This window comes from Marmota marmota, unplaced genomic scaffold (assembly GCF_001458135.2).
Source record: "Marmota marmota marmota unplaced genomic scaffold, marMar, whole genome shotgun sequence".
Lineage (NCBI taxonomy): Eukaryota > Metazoa > Chordata > Mammalia > Rodentia > Sciuridae > Marmota > Marmota marmota.
The window spans coordinates 15,691,908-15,708,990 of NW_026000222.1; the positions used below are offsets into that span (position 1 = coordinate 15,691,908).

Consider the following 17,083-nt stretch of genomic DNA (forward strand, 5'->3'; position numbering starts at 1 on the left):
TGTTCATATACAACTAAATAAATGTTAAAAAAAAAAGTTACATTAAGCTTAAATTGGGGGAAGGGGGGTATTAGGGATTGAACCCAGCAGTGTCTAACCACTGAGCCACATCTCTAGTCCTTTGTACTTTTTATTTTAAGATGGGGTCTTGGGGTTGGGGTTGTGGCTCAGCGGTAGCGCACTTGCCTAGCATGCGTGAGGCACTGGGTTCAATTCTCAGCACCACATACAAATAAGTGAAAATAAAAGTCCATTAACAATTAAAAAAAAAAAAAATATATATATATATATATAAATATATATATAAATAAAGATGGGGTCTGGGGTCTTGCTAAGTTCTTAGGGCCCATGTTAGGGAAGCTGACCTCAAATTTGCAATTCTCCTGCTTCAGCCTCCTGAGTCAATAGGATCATCAATAGGATCACAGACATTTGCCACCACACCCAGCTAATTTTTTTTTTTTTGGTGGTGGTGCTGGGGATTGAACCCAGGGCCTCGTGTATGTGAGGCAAGCTCTCTACCAACTGAGTTATATCCCCAGCTCCTAAGCTTAATTTTTTTTTTTTTAAGAGAGAGAGAATTTTTTAATATTTTTTTTTTTCAGTTTTCGGCAGACACAACATCTTTGTTTGTATGTGGTGCTGAGGATCGAACCGGGGCCATGCGCATGCCATTTTACTGAATGAATTTCTTTTTAAATATTTGTTTTTCAGGGACTGGGGATGTGGCTCAAGCGGTAGCGCACTCGCCTGGCATGTGCAGGGCACTGGGTTTGATCCTCAGCACCATATAAAAATAAAAAAATAAAATAAAATAAAGATGTTGTGTCCACCGAAAACTAAAAAATAAATATTAAAAAAAATATTTGTTTTTTAGTTGTAGGTGGACACAATACCTTTTTTTATTTTTATGTGGTGCTGAGGATCTAACCCAGTGCCTCACGTGTGCTAGGTGAGCGCTCTACCACTGAGCCACAACCCCAGCTCTGAATGAATTTTTAAAAAGAAATTGAGTGTCATTTACTAAATGATAGGACAAGTCATGAACATTACTAACATGGTTCCTATTCTTACAAAATGTGAAGTTTAGCAGGGAAGGACACCAAACAAATACACAAATCATATAATTACACTTGTTATATATGACAAATGGAAAAAATCAAGGATGCAACAAATGTGCACAGAGCACATTTTCACACAGTAGAAAGTAACCTATCTGTGGTTGGCAAAGAGAGGCGATTTTTATACTTCTATTAGTTCCTCAGGGGTTTCCTAACCCACCTCCCAGAGTAAGGTACTTTTCCACTAAGGTTTTAGTTATTATAATAAGATTATGTTTCAACTTATTTTATTAATCAGAAATTGTCTATATACTGATCTTTCTCCCATTTTTCTCTGAGCTTTGGGAAAGAAGGGTTTCTGATGTATGTCTTAATGCTCGGTACTTGCCACTCATTCATTTAGAAACATTTACAGATGTCTAAATTCCAGGAAAGAGGCTGCTGGACACTGAATCCACTCATTTACCCATCTGTTCTCTTGTGAATTGAATCAGATGTTGCATCTGAAGAAAATCAGTAGTTGGTATCCTTAAAAAAAAATAGTGCTGCCTAACAGATCTCAGTATATATCCAAAGGATGTTTTATCTAATTAAATATTCTTTACTTCCAAATATAGTATAGCATTTAAATCCACATTCTCTCAGACAGCTAAACTTAGAAACTTCCTATCATCAAAGAGTTTTTGAGGGCTGGGGTTGTGGCTCACTAGTAGAGCACTTGCCTAGCACATGCAAGGCCCTGGGTTTGATCCTCAGCACCACACAAAAATAAATAGATGAAATAAAGATATTGTGTCCAACAAAAAATATATATATATATATATATATATATATATATATATATATATATATATATATATGTTTTTTATTTAAATGTTTTGTTTCTTCTAAATTGACAATGAAACAGGTACTGACACCACCAGCAGGAAATATTTTCTTATCAAGTTACAATGGTCCACACAATTTCCCTTCTTGTTGTGGCCAAAAGATCCAATAAAGCTGTGTCCAAAGGATAAGCAGTGATATGCCAATAATCTAGGTAAGATTTATTTTTTAAAATATTTTTTAGTTATAGGTGGACACAATATCTTTATTTTTTATTTTTATGTGGTGCTGAGGATTGAACCCAGTGCCTCGCACATGCTAGGCAATGGCTCTACCTCTGAGCCACAACCCCAGCCCTAGTTAGAATCTTTCTAATCAACATCACACAGGTCAAAACTCTGAGCTTCTCTATCAGACAATAAATATCATGATTATTATAGAAATTCTGAAGTTCTAAACAACTACCACAAGGCGTAGGAAATAATTTGATTTCTTTAAATATAAGACAAGTTGTAGAATTGAACTTAAGAAGAAAATTAACATCAGAAACACCAAATCAGGCTCCCAAATGACTTACTTTCTCTTGAAAGTAGTTTGCTGACAAGTTATAAATTTCCACAGTGCCATCTGTTCGTGAAACAGCCAATCTGTTTGACTGGTTATTGTAAGCCACACAACGGATCCCTGGTGGTACGTAATTAAAGAAACGTACTCGATGGACCTTAAATTCACCCATTCCTAGGGAGGGGAAAAAGAGTATATTGTTTAACATTAAGTGTCACATGTATTCAGTTTCGTATTGTTACTGTTTTGATGAAAGGCTCCAACTAAATCTCACTGAAATTCATTCCTAAATACCTAATGATGCTTTCACGCCCCATGCAAGAATCTTATCAATCTCCAGAAAGCTCAGTATAGTTCGAATAAGGATTTTGGCAAATAAACTCCAAAGGGCCCTGCTCACAGTTCCAGAATTCCAACCTCTTAGGGTGGAGAGAGGGATGTTTAAAAATCTGAATTTTAGTAAGCCCCTCTCCCCAATTCTACTGAATGCTGAGTTGGCAAATCACAGACCCAACTAAGGTAGTGACGTGGGGCTGATAGCTAAGGGGAAACCCAGAGCTCTTTACCGGGAGGAAGCGACAGAACTCGGTGATTTACTCTGGCTGTCTGGTCTAGTACCTAGCCGTCAACTACAGGACCAGGGCAGGGACCGGATCAGGTCCGCCCCTCTCTCATCCACCTTCAAGGTTAGAAACCCAAAAGTAGAGCACGGAGCATTCGGCCTTCACTGGACGCGCCAAGAGTCAGTCTGAAGAGCGCGCGAGGTCTTCGCCACCCCTTCCCTTTCCTCCCGGGGTCTACGAAGTAGTCACCACTCGCCTCTGGACAAAGGAATTGGCTAGCTCTGCGGGGCGTCGGCCCCCAGCGGGCAGCACCCCTCGGGACTCGGTTCTCACACCTTCTTCCCACGCCCCTTCCCCAACTCACCGCGGCCGGACGACCGCCTGCCCCAGAGCTCGCCTCTCTCCGCCCCAGCCCCACGTGCGCGCGCGCTCAAGCTCTGCCCCGGAAATGCTCCCGGCTCGAGGCCGGAAGTGCGCAGGCAGTGCTCGCGGCGGCGGCGACGGCGGCGGGAGGTTCGGTTGTCGCTCGTTGGCCGCGCGGCGCCGCGCTGGGCGGCCGCCATTGCAGGTCAGGCCGCGGGCGGGGGGCGCGGGAGGCTGTGGGGAGTGAAGCCCGAGTCGGAGACGGGGGCGAGGGCGCGAGGGAGCGGAAAGCTAGGGAGCCGGGGCCGGGCGGGGCGCGCGACTCCGGGAGAAGAATGGCGAGCCGAGGGGCGGGGAGCGGCAGGGCGGGGGAGGGGCGGCAGGACAAGGGGAGGGAAGCGGGGAGGCAGCACAGGGGTGGGGGTGAACACCCGGGCCCGGGGGCGGGAGGGCCGAGAGATGTGGGGGCAGGGAGCAGTGGGGAGACGGAAGGCGGAGGGAGGGAAGGAAGGAAGGGAACTAGCGGGGCGGAGCGGGAGAAGAGCGGAAAGGGTGGCCTAGCGCGGGCGGAGGACGGAGAAGGGGGCGGCGCGGGCCTGGACCTCGAGGTATGTGCGGGAAGGGGCTCTTCCCCGGGTCGGGAGGGAGCCTAGATCGCGAGGCTTGCTGGAGCGGAATGGAACCTGAACCCAGAAAGTAGCGGGAATAGCGACTTTGCGGGGCGGGGGGTGGGTGCTAGAATTGTGAGGTTTGTTCTAAGGGACATTTTAAATCATGTGGGTTGGAGAGGCTGTTGGAAGAGATGAAGATTGGAGGGTGATTGGAGAGCAATTCCAGGTTCTTTTGTGGGTGGAGTGAAGCCGAGAGATGAGTGGGGTGGGGTCCTGGAGAAGCTTAGAATTTCATGAACATTTTGGATAATGAGGGTGGTAGAGGAAGGTCGTTTAAAAAGGAATCTTTGGGTAGAGGGTGAATGACAAGGAAGACCACTCCAATGGGGTGTGTAGAGGAAGACAGTTTAAGGAACTGGAAGGGAAGAATAGTTTCAGTGGCTGGAAAGTGAAGGGGTTAAACATGTTGGCAGATCTGTAAAAGTCTGGGGTAGTTGGGAGCGGGTTGGAGAAGGAGGGGGAGAGCGGATTGAGGAGTTCCAGAAAGTGGACAAGTGGACGGGACTAGAAATAGGGAAATGTTCGTAGCTCTAGTTGAAAGAGTGGAAGGGGGCCAAGGGTGGCAAAGGTAGGGGGAAATGGGAGGAGAATCCATCAGGAGGAAAACCCTATGATGGGCTAGAAAGTAAGGGGGTTGGGGAGAGATAGGGTATTGTGGCAATAAGAGGAGGAAAGGTTGACATGGGGCTGCAGAGTAGCAGAAGATGGAGAAAACTGGAGTAACTCAAATCGCCTGAAGCCATCTTTTTCACCCATTGTCTACAAATACCAGTAATTGATTCCCTCCAACATGGGAATCCTAAAATGTGATGGCAAAGTACCACGTGTATGCATAGTATGTGCACATGTTTTTGAACACACTCTTCACTAATGAAAAGTTTGGAAGCATTCAATTCCACCTATCCTCCATAGTCCCTTTTTGGAAGGGAACAAGCATCTCATTTAAAAACAGGATTTTAGACTTAGTAACATAATAAGCCTGTCAAGAGACAATATCCCCTTGGAAACTAAGACCAGTCCCTTCAGTCACAAAACCACGATAACACTGCTAATAAAGGTAATCTATATTCAGTTGTATGTAAAAACTTTTTCAGTTGTTCATTTGGTGCAAAGGCACATAGAAAAAATAATCATGGTATTCAAAGAAATTACTTTCCAAAAAAATTACTTTCTAAAGCAGTCTGAACCTGGCTGCAGTGTATGAGTTGTTCTTATAATGTAAATTCAATCTTATTCTGATAACCTGCTGCTTTTATAGGATGTTTGTAAACATCCTATAAAACATTGTAAACATTAAAACATAATTGCATATTGTAGTGTGAGGACATTCTATTAGACATACCAAGAAAATGCCAAGTTCATTCTGGTAATCAATAGGTTGACCCTAAAGACTTACTTTTTGTGTTGGGCATTGTGCTGAAAGATGTACATCCATTATTTTATTCTTACAACATACTTTAGAGATAGGTGGTTTTATGCCCAATCTATTGGTAGAGAAATTTACAAGGTTAAATTATCCATTGTCTTAGGATAGGTGGCATAGCATTCAGGTTAATCTGACAAGTATATTGTATCCCTAAACAAAACGTAGACCCTGGGACCAGACAAAAGCTCAATAAGTGCGCTTGGCTTGGCAATTTGCAGATGCATTTTGTGTCACATATTCAAAATTGGTAGAGCACATGCTTACCAGGCTCAAGGTCCTGGGTTCAGTCCTACACACCAAAAAAATAAACATAAAATGATTGGAAATGTTCTAATGAGAACCTATAAAATGTTTGGCTCTGGGAAAATTTATTTGTATTTAGGTCAAATCATTGGGTCAGAGCCCTTTATTTTTCTACTAATTGTATGGTTAATTAGATACACACTTCTGCCAAATTTTATTTTGGAAGCAATTACCATTATGAGGATCTTTGATCAGGTTTTTTCTCAAAAGTCAGATGTTAGCAATCTTTTAACAAATACTTAAATTATTCAGAGAGCAAAGGATAAGATGATTGAGATTTGTCAAAAGTTAAATGAATCAATGGCATAGAAGGTCCTTCTACCATCTTTTTCCTCACACTAATGAGCAGAGGTTTAGGACAAAGTTTTGAATTCTGAAAGTGGCATTAAATCAATTTCTCTACATATTGGATAAGATAAAGCAAGCTTGTTTTTTGGTTTTTTTAGGTACCAGGGATTGAACTCAGAGGCACTTGACCACTGAGTCACATCCCCAGCCCTATTTTGTATTTAGAGAGGGTCTCATTAAGTTGCTTAGTGCCTCACTTTTGCTGAGGCTAGCTTTGAACTGGGTGGTCTTCCTGCCTCAGCCTTCAGAGCTGCTGGGATTACAGACTTTTGCTATCTTGCCTGGCTAAGCTTGTTTTTAACTGCCTATCCTATAGATGTGTTAGCTACTTCTGTGGCAGGTTATAAAGTTACTTATTTGCTATTTTGTAAGAGATGCTGTGAAAATGAGGCTAATAATTGTAAAGCAACCAGATCTTCTATAGAAGTAGCACATGAAAGGGTGAATAGAGGAGTTAGAGGCCACATTCTAACTCTGCCACTTATGGGTGTGTGACCATTTGCCTGAACTTCAGCTTTTTAAACCTGTTTCCTCATCTGTAAAAGGGAGTGACAAGACCATTCCTATCCCATAGAGTTGTTGTCAGGATAAAATGAGAGAATTCATTAAGTGTTCAGAAAAATTGCTGTGTGTGAAATGAGTTTAGTTTTGTCTTTTGTGTATGTATGTGTGTGTGTGTGTAGTAAATAGACACAGTGCCTTTTATTTATTTATTTTTATGTGGTGCTGAGTATCGAACCTAGTGCCTCACTCGTGCTAGGTAAGCGCTGGACCACTGAGCTCCAGTGCCAGCCCTGTCTTTTGTATTTTTAATACTCTGCGTGGACTGCTCAATAAACCCTATGGTAGTGTTTTGACTTATCAGATTTTTTGATAATAGTTACTTCCCAATAGAGTTAGAAAGAAGCCAAGTACAAATAAGACATTCCCAAATTGGTCTGATTCAAGCTTTTGGGTTTTGGTTAGGGTTCGCATTGTGAGTCTGGATTGGTTCTTTGAATGCTGTTTCCTTTGTTGCTCTGATTTGTTCAGGGACAGAGAAGCTTTACTTCCACACTAATTTAAGAACTGGGGATGATGTAGGGCAAATTTAGTTAATTTACATTTCTAGAAGCCCAAAAAAGGGGACTCTTTTTTTTTTTTTTTCCTTAAACTGGGGAATTAAAATGTATGAAGTATTTTTTTTTAGAGAGGTAGTCATCTGGCTAACTTTAAGAATGTAGAATAAAATTTTTAGTATTGAAGAATATTAAAAATTTTGAACATAACCTAGTTCATATGTATTTGCTATAGTGTAGTTTGATTTATTAGCCTAGAAAAATTAAGTAGAAAACTCTTTTACGTCTTATGATATTGGGAGTAAGTGGACATAATTTATTGCAGGGGAAAGAGTTTAATTTTCTCTATACCTTCCCATCTCTCCAGGACTGGACTCTAGTTATGGCTTATGAGACTGATAACCACTGAAATCTGATGAGTTTGAATGATCTTTTTGAAAAGCTACATTACAGTTACTTAATCAAACTACTCTACAGTTAGTTAATCAAACTAGAATTATTGTTTGTAACCAAAGACATATTGGTTGTAGTCAAATCTGGGATTGAACTGTCCTCTGAAGAGACTTGCTGGGGAAGCTCTCCCACTAACTCTTAGTTTTGCAATTGGATACATAGTCTGTTCTTCAAACTGCCTTCACATGTTGCTTTTGATAGAGCTGCAGTTTCTAAACAAGCCAAATCTTCAACCAAACAACTAGAAATTGCTTTAGTTTTCTCATTGAGACTGAAGACTTTGAAATCCATTTGTTACATAGAGATTTTTCATTGTAATTTTATTGTATTTGTTATTACTAATAGGATTTGACTTGTACACATTTAAGTATTTCTTGTCCAAAATTCTTAGACCAGAGTGTTTCGAATTTTGGAGTTTTTCAGGTTTGGGAATGTTTACATAGACTTTTTTTTTTTTTTTTAATATTTATTTTATTTAGTTTTCGGCAGACACAACATCTTTGTTTGTATGTGGTGCTGAGGATCGAACCTGGGCCGCACGCATGCCAGGCGAGCACGCTACCGCTTGAGCCACATCCCCAGCCCTACATAGACTTTTATTAGTTGAAAATACCTAATATGAACCCAAAATGCTCTGAAATTTGAAACTTTTTTTTCTGACCAGTGGTGCTTAACCATGGAGCCACATCCCCAACCCTTTTTACTTTTTTATTTTAAGACAGAGTCTTGCTAAGTTGCTTTGGGACTAACTAAGTTGCTGGGGCTGGCTTTGAATTTGAAATCCTCCAGCCTCAGCTTGCTGAGCTACTGGGATGACAGCTGTGTGCCATTGCGCTTGGCTCTGAAATTTGAAGTTTTTTTTTTGAGTACTGGCATTGTCCTCAAAAAGTTTCATATTTTAGCTGGCATAGTAGCACATGCCTATAATCCCAGAGACTGGGAAGACTGAAACAGGAGGATACAAGTTGGAGGCCAGCCTCCATAGCTTAGTGAGACTTGTATCTCAAAATAAAATTAAAAATGGCTGAGGATATAGTCCTACAGTAGAGCACCCCTGGTACCATACACAAAGGTTTTGGATTTTGGAGCTTGTCAGATTTGGGGATAAAGGGATGTTCAATTTATATTATACTTCTTCCCCACTGGTTTTCTGTTTGTTTGCTTGTTGCCCACTCTCAAGGGACTGGGGACAGACTGAGCTGCATGTTCTCATATCATCTCTTACCTCCCACCCCATCCTGGGGATTGAACTAAGAGGCACTTTACCATTGAGTTATTTCCCCCTGCCTTATTTATTTATTTGTTTGTTTGTTCTAATTAGTTAACACATGACAGTAGAATGCATTTTGACACATTGTACACAAATGGAGCACCACTACTTATTCCTCTGGGTATACGTCAGATAATAATCTCACTAAGTTGTGCATGTTGGCCAATTCTTCTGTTATCAATCAGCCTCTTGAGTTGCTCAGATCACAGGTATTCACCATCATGCCCAGCTCTCACTTTTAAAATTAACTGTACCCTAAAATACGTATTTATAGTCCCTGCTGTCTCCAATATATGTATCCTCAATACGCAGCTATACCGACCTACTCCGACCATGAGGACAATTGCCTGAAAGTCCCAAGGCACAAGAAAAGGAATAATAATATTCAGGTGTTGTAGAGTATTTTAAGGCACTAAAATAGAATTTTTAAATTCATTAAAGGGATGCCTTCCCCTACATTTCTTAATAATTGGGTTAGTACTCCCTTGTGTATACATACATTATGTAAGTGTGGCTAGACTATCAGCTGGGTTTGCATTTCATTTATGTGTAAATCAGAAGCATCCCAGCTGTTCTAGTATAAGTCAAGTTTTTGTCAACTTGATTTCTTTTAGGCGCGTTGCTACTTGTCTGCCAGTATTGATAGACAGGGCTTTCTCCTTCAGTACTCATTGAAGCCTCACAGATTGGTATGCAACTGCCACCCTATCCCAGGGAACAAATACTTAAAATATTTTTGTATCCACCTCTCCACACATACCAGTTCCAAGCTTGTGGCCAAAGGATGTAAAAATTGATTTTGGTTGATAGCAAATAGGTTCTGTCTCCTGCTCTGAGCTTCCCACAACACATTTATCTATGTGAATACCTTGTTGATTCTCTTTAGCCACCTTATTTTACTATAACTTATCAAGGAAAATATACAGCATGATCAGTCATCAAGAGCTTATTCATAAGAAGCCTCCAAAATCTGTTATCAAATCAAGCCTTTTTTGATTTATGGCTAATATACCTACCATTTTCTAGATTATAGTTAAAATTTTGATAAAATGCTGATTTGCTTATTCCATTCTGTTAAAAAATAATAGCTTTTTTTAGTAGAACTTGGGGTCCTTAAAGCAGTTTTATATGCGTTAAATTTAGTCATCACAGTAGTTCAGTGAGTCAGTCTAGTTGTTAGCCCATAGTCATTAAATGACTTGTGTGTGATCAGACTGTAGAGATCCATGCTCACAGGCTGGAATATGAATTTAGGCCTTATTTTGAATTATTACACTTTTGGCTTCAAGAAACCTGAGAGTTGGATGTGGCATGGTGGCACACACCTGTAATCCCAGCGACTCTGGAGGCCAAGGCAGAAGGATTGCAAGTTCAAGATTAGCCTTGGCAATTTAACAAGGCCCTACGTGCCTTAGTGAGACCCCGTCTCAAAATGAAAAAGGCTTGAGATATGGCTCAGTTGATAAGCGCCACTGGGTTTCAATCCCTAATACCAAAAAGATGTAGAAATCTGAGAGTTGGGCATTGTGGTACAGGCCCTGAGTTCCAGGTCTTAGGATGCTGAGACAGGAGGAAGTTTTTTTTTTTTTTTTTTTTTTTTAAATATTTATTTCTTAGTTATCGGCGGACACACATCTTTGTCTGTATGTGGTGCTGAGGATCGAACCCGGGCCGCACGCATGCCAGGCGAGCGCGCTACCGCTTGAGCCACATCCCCAGCCCAGGAGGAAGTTTTTAAAAGGGCTGGGAAAAATAAAAAAAAATAAAAAATAAAATAAAAGGGGCTGGGAGCCAGCCTGGAATCCCAATGACTCAAGAGGCTGATCACGGGTTTAAGATGAACTTCAGCAACTTGGTGAGACCCTGTCTCAAAATAAAAATGGGCTGGAGATGTAGCTCAGTTGTAAAGCACCCCTGTGTTCAATCCCTGGTACAAAATAAATAAATAAAATAATTTTTAAAAGTTTTGGGTTTCATTGATGGTTATGATAGGACCTCTTAATTGGTATCAAGATCTTTGTCCTTCCAAGCTGGTGTGTCATTTTTTCTCTGGTGGGACCATTCCTGTGCAGCTACGGAAGGTCACATTTGACAATTCTGACAAGCACTTGCTTATGCTTAATGGCTTGATTTCATTCTCACTGGTTGTATGTACTTCAGTAACCTCATATGCAAAATAGGTATATGATTTTTTTTTAATATTTTTTTTTTTTAGTTTTTGGCGGACACAACATCTTTGTTTGTATGTGGTGCTGAGGATCGAACCCGGGCCGCATGCATGCCAGGCGAGCGCTCTACCGCTTGAGCCATATCCCCAGCCCCTAGGTATATGATTTATGTCATAAAGTTGTCTTATTGAATGTGACACCATCTACCTATACGCACAGAGTCTGGTCCATAATGAAAATTCAAAACATGTTAGTTGCTATTTCTGTTTGAAGTCTAGTGAATTAACCATCTTCAATGTTTCCAGTACGTTTGGTGCTCTGAGAGTAAGGGTTCTCCCATCACATAAGACTACTGGCAAGGGCTGGGGCTGTAGCTCAGTGGTAGAGCGCTTGCACCACATGAAAATTAATAAAATAAAGATATTTTTTTTAAAAAGGACTACTGGCAAACTGGGGGTGGTGGCACATGCCTGTAATCCCAGTGGCTTTGGAGGCTGAGGCAGGGGGATTGCAAGTTCAAAGCCAGCCTTAGCAATTTAGTGAGGCCCCTAAGCAGCTCAGCAAGACCCTGTCTCTCAATATATGCAAAAAAGTCTGGGGATGTGGCTCACTGATTCAATCCCTGGCATGAAAAACAAAACAAAAAGACTATTGGCAGTATCCCTTTCTCTGGAGATCCAAAATGAAGATAAACACTAATAAACCTGTTTAGTATTTTAATCAGGTGCTTACTGAGTTTGGGCAATTATACCTATTAACTTCCCTCAAGTTGATAAACACTGGACTGATAACCTTCCACTAAACTCCATATGTACATTTGAAAGATTTAGAGATTGTCGTTTTGGTCCCTCTTCCCCTTAATCCCTGTGATTTCAACCCTTCACAAGTGCAAGTGAAGCTATTTGTCTTAAGGCAAAACCGTCCCAACTTTATCTTGTAGAGTACTCCAAACTTGCCACCAGGTGGTGCTATTGTATAAAATGAAAGTATATAAATGTTGGAATATTTTTATATCTAAGTGAAAGGTGGCCAAAGCATTTGTTAAAAGTTACACCAGAGGTCAGCTTAACAAGGGCTGGGGTTGTAACTCAGTGGTAGAGCGCTTGCCTAGCACACTTGAGGCACTGGGTTTGATCCCCAGCACCAGTAAATTTGAGAAAAATAAAGGTATTGTGTCCATCTACAACTAAAAATATACTTTTTTAAAAAAAAAAAAAAAGCTTTAACATCATGGGTGCTGTATAAATGCATGTAATCCCAGCAGCTTGGGAGGCTGAGACAGGAGTGTCATGAGTTCAAAGCCAATCTCAGCAACTTGGCGAGACCCTGTCTGTAAATAAAAAGTAAAAAAGGGCTGAGGATGTGGTTCAGTAATTAAGCCCCCTTGAGTTCAATCCCTCAACCAAAAAATAAAAGAAGTCAGCTTACTAACATAAATGCAGTGGTGTGTAGCCAGTAATATCAGCAGTTTGGGAGGATAATAAGTTCAAGCCCAGCCCGGGCAACTTAGTAAGACCCTGTCTCAAAAAGGCTTGGGGATATAGTTCAGTGGTAGAACATTGCTGGGTTCTAAACCTAGTATTGGGGGATAAAAAGTAGTTTACCATTCACTGGTTTTGGCAGAAGGACTTTTTCCAGTTGTGATTTTATTTTTAGTTAAAGAAAGGCTCTCTCAACCTAGAAATTAAAGGTAACCCAGTGGTAGATGTGACATTTATATCATCACCAATGAAAAAAATTAAGACCTAACAATTCTTTAGTTTTTTTAGAGGCATGCAGAGTAGAAAATAGAGTATCCTTGAGAAAGGCAAGTGAACAAGATTCAAGAGTGGTCTCTGTGGTGTGTATCCTGGGTTCATATTCTGTTTGACTTAGTAGCTTTGCAACCTTGAGCACAATTGTGATACCTATTATTTTTCCATTCTGTAGTTGATGGTGATGTGTGTGTGTGTGTGTGTGTTTAAGATTGAACCCAGGGCCTTGTGCCTTTACCACTGAGCCATATCAACAGGTTGCTGTTGATGATCTCCAGCAACCTTGTCTGAGTGTACAGAAAAAGAAAACTTAACTTTTATGGCATTGGTATGGAACAGAGTAATGTGTTTAAAGCATTAGAAAATGCCTACCTAATACACAAGTGGTAAATACGAGCTGTCATTTTGTCATTGGCTATCATTTTTTTCCTAAATATTTTTTTTTTCTGTTTTTCTCTACAGTTTATTTTCAGTTGCTTTTTAAAGAAGGAAAGCTCATGGTGCAAATTGTTATTTCCAGGTGAGTACATTTTGAGGTTTTACTTAGCTTGAATAATTAGGGCTATGTAGGTTTCATGTCTTTCTGGAAGAATCAGGGTCCTCAGGTGCATCTTGCATTGATGTTTGCATTCACATCTATAGTTGAGTGCCTAGCACTGCCCAGTTTCCCAAGAACTTGTGCTCAACAGAATCTCTTTGGGCCTCGAATGGTGGTGTAGGACACTACTCATCCTTCACCCCTCAAAAATATTGTAACCGCCAGCCCTTTGCTTGCAGTGCGGGGGCTGGAGGCCTGGCAGAATGGGTGCTGATGGAGCTACAGGGGGAGATCGAGGCTCGCTACAGCACTGGATTAGCTGGAAACCTCCTGGGAGACCTACATTACACCACTGAGGTGAGGGGGCTTTTCTTTCCCTGCCTAATGCCTCAGGAAAGCGAGCTACACCAAGGTGGTGCTCCCAGGATCCAAAGTGAGGACTGCCCTCAGGTTTGTTATTCAAGATCTAGCTAATCTGCAGAGCTATCTGCTTGTTCTTCCCCCACCTCTGCAGTAACAGGGAAATTTAGCTTTGGGTTTTCTAGAAAGGTAACATTTCTGAAAGTAGAAATTCTCCTACATGGGGCTAGAAAGAAATAAAAAGGGGATAAGGGTGGGTCATCCATTGTGGCTGATCAACAGTGGTAGAGCCAAACCAGGGAATAGAGGTGCTGCCATTGTCTGCCAAGAGCAGCTTTAAAAGGCACCAGAGTTGAATGGCCTTGCCCTGAACCTCAGGCATCTCATTCTTGTTCTGCCTAAGGGAATCCCTGTGCTGATCGTGGGACATCATATCCTGTATGGGAAAATCATCCATCTGGAGAAACCTTTTGCGGTCCTTGTCAAACACGCTCCTGGGGAGCAGGACTATGATGAGCTTAGCCACGAGACTGGCACCCGGTACCTGGTGACGGCACTCATCAAAAACAAGATCCTTTTCAAAACCCGCCCCAAGCCCATTATCACCAACATCCCCAAGAAAGTATGAAAGAACCCCGGATTTTCCCTAGAGAGCGGCCAACTCCTTGGACTCGTGCTCCACTGCCACCTCGAGGACGGCTCGACGGTTCCCTGGGACCACAGGGGGGTCCTATTCTGAACGCAGGCCACCCACTGGGTGTGAACTCGGATCCTTTCCTTATGGCAACTGGTTCTCTTGGTGGAAATCTGGCCCCATTTCCAAGGAACCCATCTCCTTTTCCATCTTCATCAGGCCCATTGGCATCAAATCCAGCACCTTTCCCTGCTGGTGCTCGTGACCCAAGCATGGCTTCTTTTCCAAGAGGGATGAATCCTGCTGGCACAGGCGCAGTTTCTTTTCCAAGGCCCGGTGGCCTCTTGGGCCCAGGACCAGGACCAACTCTAAACCCTAGAACAGGGGCACTCCCAGGCCCAGGGCCTATGTCTAACCCCAGGTTAGGAGGTCTCCCAGGCCCAGGTCCTATGTCTAACCCAAGGGCAGGTGGTCTCCTGGGAGCAAGTCCTGACCCTAGAAGTGGTGGCTCCTTAGGCCCTGGATCTGTACCCAACCTGAGAGCAGGTGGCTTGATACCTTCTGGGAATGGTCCTCCCAATCCTAGGCCAGTTAGCCTTGGTCCTGGACCAAGTCCCAATCTGAGATCAGGGTTTTTAGGTACAAATCCTGCCCCTAGGTCAGGTATGTTTCCAGGCCCAAGCCTTGGGCCCAACCCACGAACAAGTGGCATGGGTCCAGGTCTTGGTCCTAACCCAAGGGCTGGTGGCCTAGGCCAAGGCCCAAATATAGACACCAGAACAGGTGGCCTTTTGGGTACAGGATCTAGTCTTAACTTAAGAATGGCTGGACCTCAAGGCCTAGATCTTGCCCCCATTCTAAGAGCAGCAGGTCTTTTAGGAGCAAATTCAGCTTCTTTCTCACAGGCTTCTGGAAACATGGGTGCAAGCCCATCCACCATGGCAAGAGTGCCTGGCCCTGTAGGCCCAAACATGGGTCCTAGCTCTCGTGGAATTGGCCTCTCAGGGCCAAATCCATCTCCCATGTCAAGGGCTCCTGGCCCTATAGGCCCTAATTCAGCTCATTTTTCAAGGCCAGGTGGCCCAATGGGAGTAAATGCCAGTCCCTTTCCAAGGGGAACAGGTTCAGGAGGACTGAACCCAACTGCCTTCTCTCAGTCTTCTGGGACATTGGCTTCCAACCCAGGTACCTTCCAAAGGTCTGCTGGCCTCCAGGGCTCAAGTCCTGCAATTTTCCCAAGAGCCTCTGGGCCACTTGGCCCCAACCCAGCCAACTTCCCAAGGGCCACTGGCCTTCAGGGTCCAAGTCCAGCTGCCTTCCCAAGATCTACTGGTCCATTAGGCCCAGGTCAAGTTGCTTTCCCCAGGTCAGCTGCTGGACCCTTGGGTTCTTCTCCAGCAGGCCCTGTAGGTATCAACCCAGCCCCTTTTGCAAGGCCAACTGGGACCCTGGGTCTAAACCCAGCCTCCTTTCCAAGGATGAATGGCCCTGCAGGTAAGAATTTGGTCCCATTTCCTAGAGTGGGGAGCCTCCCTGGCACAAACCCAGCTGCTTTCCCCAGACCAGGTGGTCCAATGGCTGCAATGTACCCAAATGGAATGTTACCCCCTTAAACACCACTTTCTCTCCAGGACCACCTTGTTTTCCAGGCACTGTGGTTTTGGTTAGGGACTATCTCTTAGGTAAAAGGGTTGATATGGAGCTACTGTCTGAAGAACATAGCTGGGGCTCAAGTTCAAATGAGCCATTTTTTTCCTCTGCTTTTTTTTTTTTTTTTTTTTTTTGACTGAAAGTGAAATGTTATTTGTGGGACACTTTGACTTTGGCAGGAGGGAATGATCCTAGCCTCAAGAGAAAGAATCTCCGGCCTTCCAGAAACCTGCTGTGCTTTTGTCCCACAGCTTTCTGCCCCTTGTTTCTTACTAGTTTCTTGAATTGTTCTTGTGGACTTTTCCTCAGGGATACATTGGCCTGCAGGTCCCAATTCGTGTGTATTCCCCTGCTCCCCACTGGAGAATCAGCTCACTGCTTTCTAGAGATGTGGCATTGGTGAATGAACCATGCTTCAGTAGCTCTGACCTGGGCAGCTTGGACCTGGTCATCTTCTACTGCCAGACCTTTCCTTGGGGGCTTGAACACAGAGCACAGGGAGGTGGACAACGACTTCACGGACCCCCAAATAAATTTCTGCTTGAGTGGCTGGGCCTGCAGCTCCTTTCTCCTGGGACTTAGAGACAGCTGGATTTAAAGACTCCTGTGCTTATCCAGCTCCCTCTCCACTGGTACTCCCAATCAAAGAACCTCAAGATTTAAACTGATGTGGGTGGGAATATAGGAATTGGGGTGGGGGTGGGGATGAAGGGGAGAAATCACTGTGCTTCGTTCAGCCTGACGTGAAGGATGGTTGGTGTTTTTCCCACAATGTATCTTTTCTTACTGTTTCTCTAATAAATGGGATGAGAGGGCTTCTGCTATCAATCCATTTTGTTACCTGTTCCACAGAGAGAGATTACCTGTTTTTCATTATTTCAGCTTGGCCGCAATCCTGTGTTACCTGCCCCCTAAAATGCTTCCACTCAAGGAGTAAGGAATCTTTGGTTTTTAGGTCACTCATTTGCCATTTATTTCACCATAGACCCTGCCTCACCTCTACAATAAAAGCCCTCGTGGGTGTGTAGTTATCAACATAGGCCAACTATATTCCCCATGTCAAGTCAGCTATAA

At 42.9% G+C, this 17,083-nt stretch overlaps 3 protein-coding genes across 7 annotated transcripts in view; 2 read left to right on the forward strand and 1 right to left on the reverse strand.

Annotated features, from left to right (window-relative positions):
• Positions 1 to 3,523, reverse strand: part of Utp4 (UTP4 small subunit processome component) — a 28,658-nt gene extending 25,135 nt beyond the window's left edge. For all 3 annotated transcript variants that reach the window (XM_048792590.1, XM_015496153.2, XM_015496152.2), the window contains exons 1-2: positions 3,378 to 3,523; positions 2,464 to 2,624 (exon numbers count right to left, since the gene is read on the reverse strand). In XM_048792590.1, the coding sequence (XP_048648547.1) occupies positions 2,464 to 2,622 (159 nt within the window). In that variant the 5' untranslated portion in view covers positions 2,623 to 2,624; positions 3,378 to 3,523. The remainder of the gene's footprint in view (positions 1 to 2,463; positions 2,625 to 3,377) is intronic.
• Positions 3,460 to 16,824, forward strand: Chtf8 (chromosome transmission fidelity factor 8). Of its 3 annotated transcripts, none has more exons than XM_015496154.2 (4): positions 3,460 to 3,581; positions 13,290 to 13,347; positions 13,605 to 13,722; positions 14,129 to 16,824. In XM_015496154.2, exons 2-4 carry the CDS (start codon positions 13,325 to 13,327, stop codon positions 14,351 to 14,353), a joined length of 366 nt encoding a protein of 121 aa, XP_015351640.1. In that variant the 5' UTR covers positions 3,460 to 3,581; positions 13,290 to 13,324; the 3' UTR covers positions 14,354 to 16,824. The 3 variants fall into 3 exon arrangements, with proteins under 3 accessions (XP_015351640.1, XP_048648549.1, XP_048648550.1); XM_048792592.1 differs by lacking the exon at positions 3,460 to 3,581 and adding an exon at positions 3,915 to 3,984; XM_048792593.1 differs by lacking the exon at positions 3,460 to 3,581 and adding an exon at positions 11,170 to 11,230 and having other exon boundaries at positions 14,129 to 14,353.
• On the forward strand, positions 14,350 to 16,824 carry Derpc (DERPC proline and glycine rich nuclear protein). The gene has a single exon (XM_048792591.1). The coding sequence runs from the start codon at positions 14,350 to 14,352 to the stop codon at positions 15,970 to 15,972; it is 1,623 nt and encodes a 540-aa protein (XP_048648548.1). The 3' UTR covers positions 15,973 to 16,824.
• Positions 16,825 to 17,083: the final 259 nt, after the last annotated feature.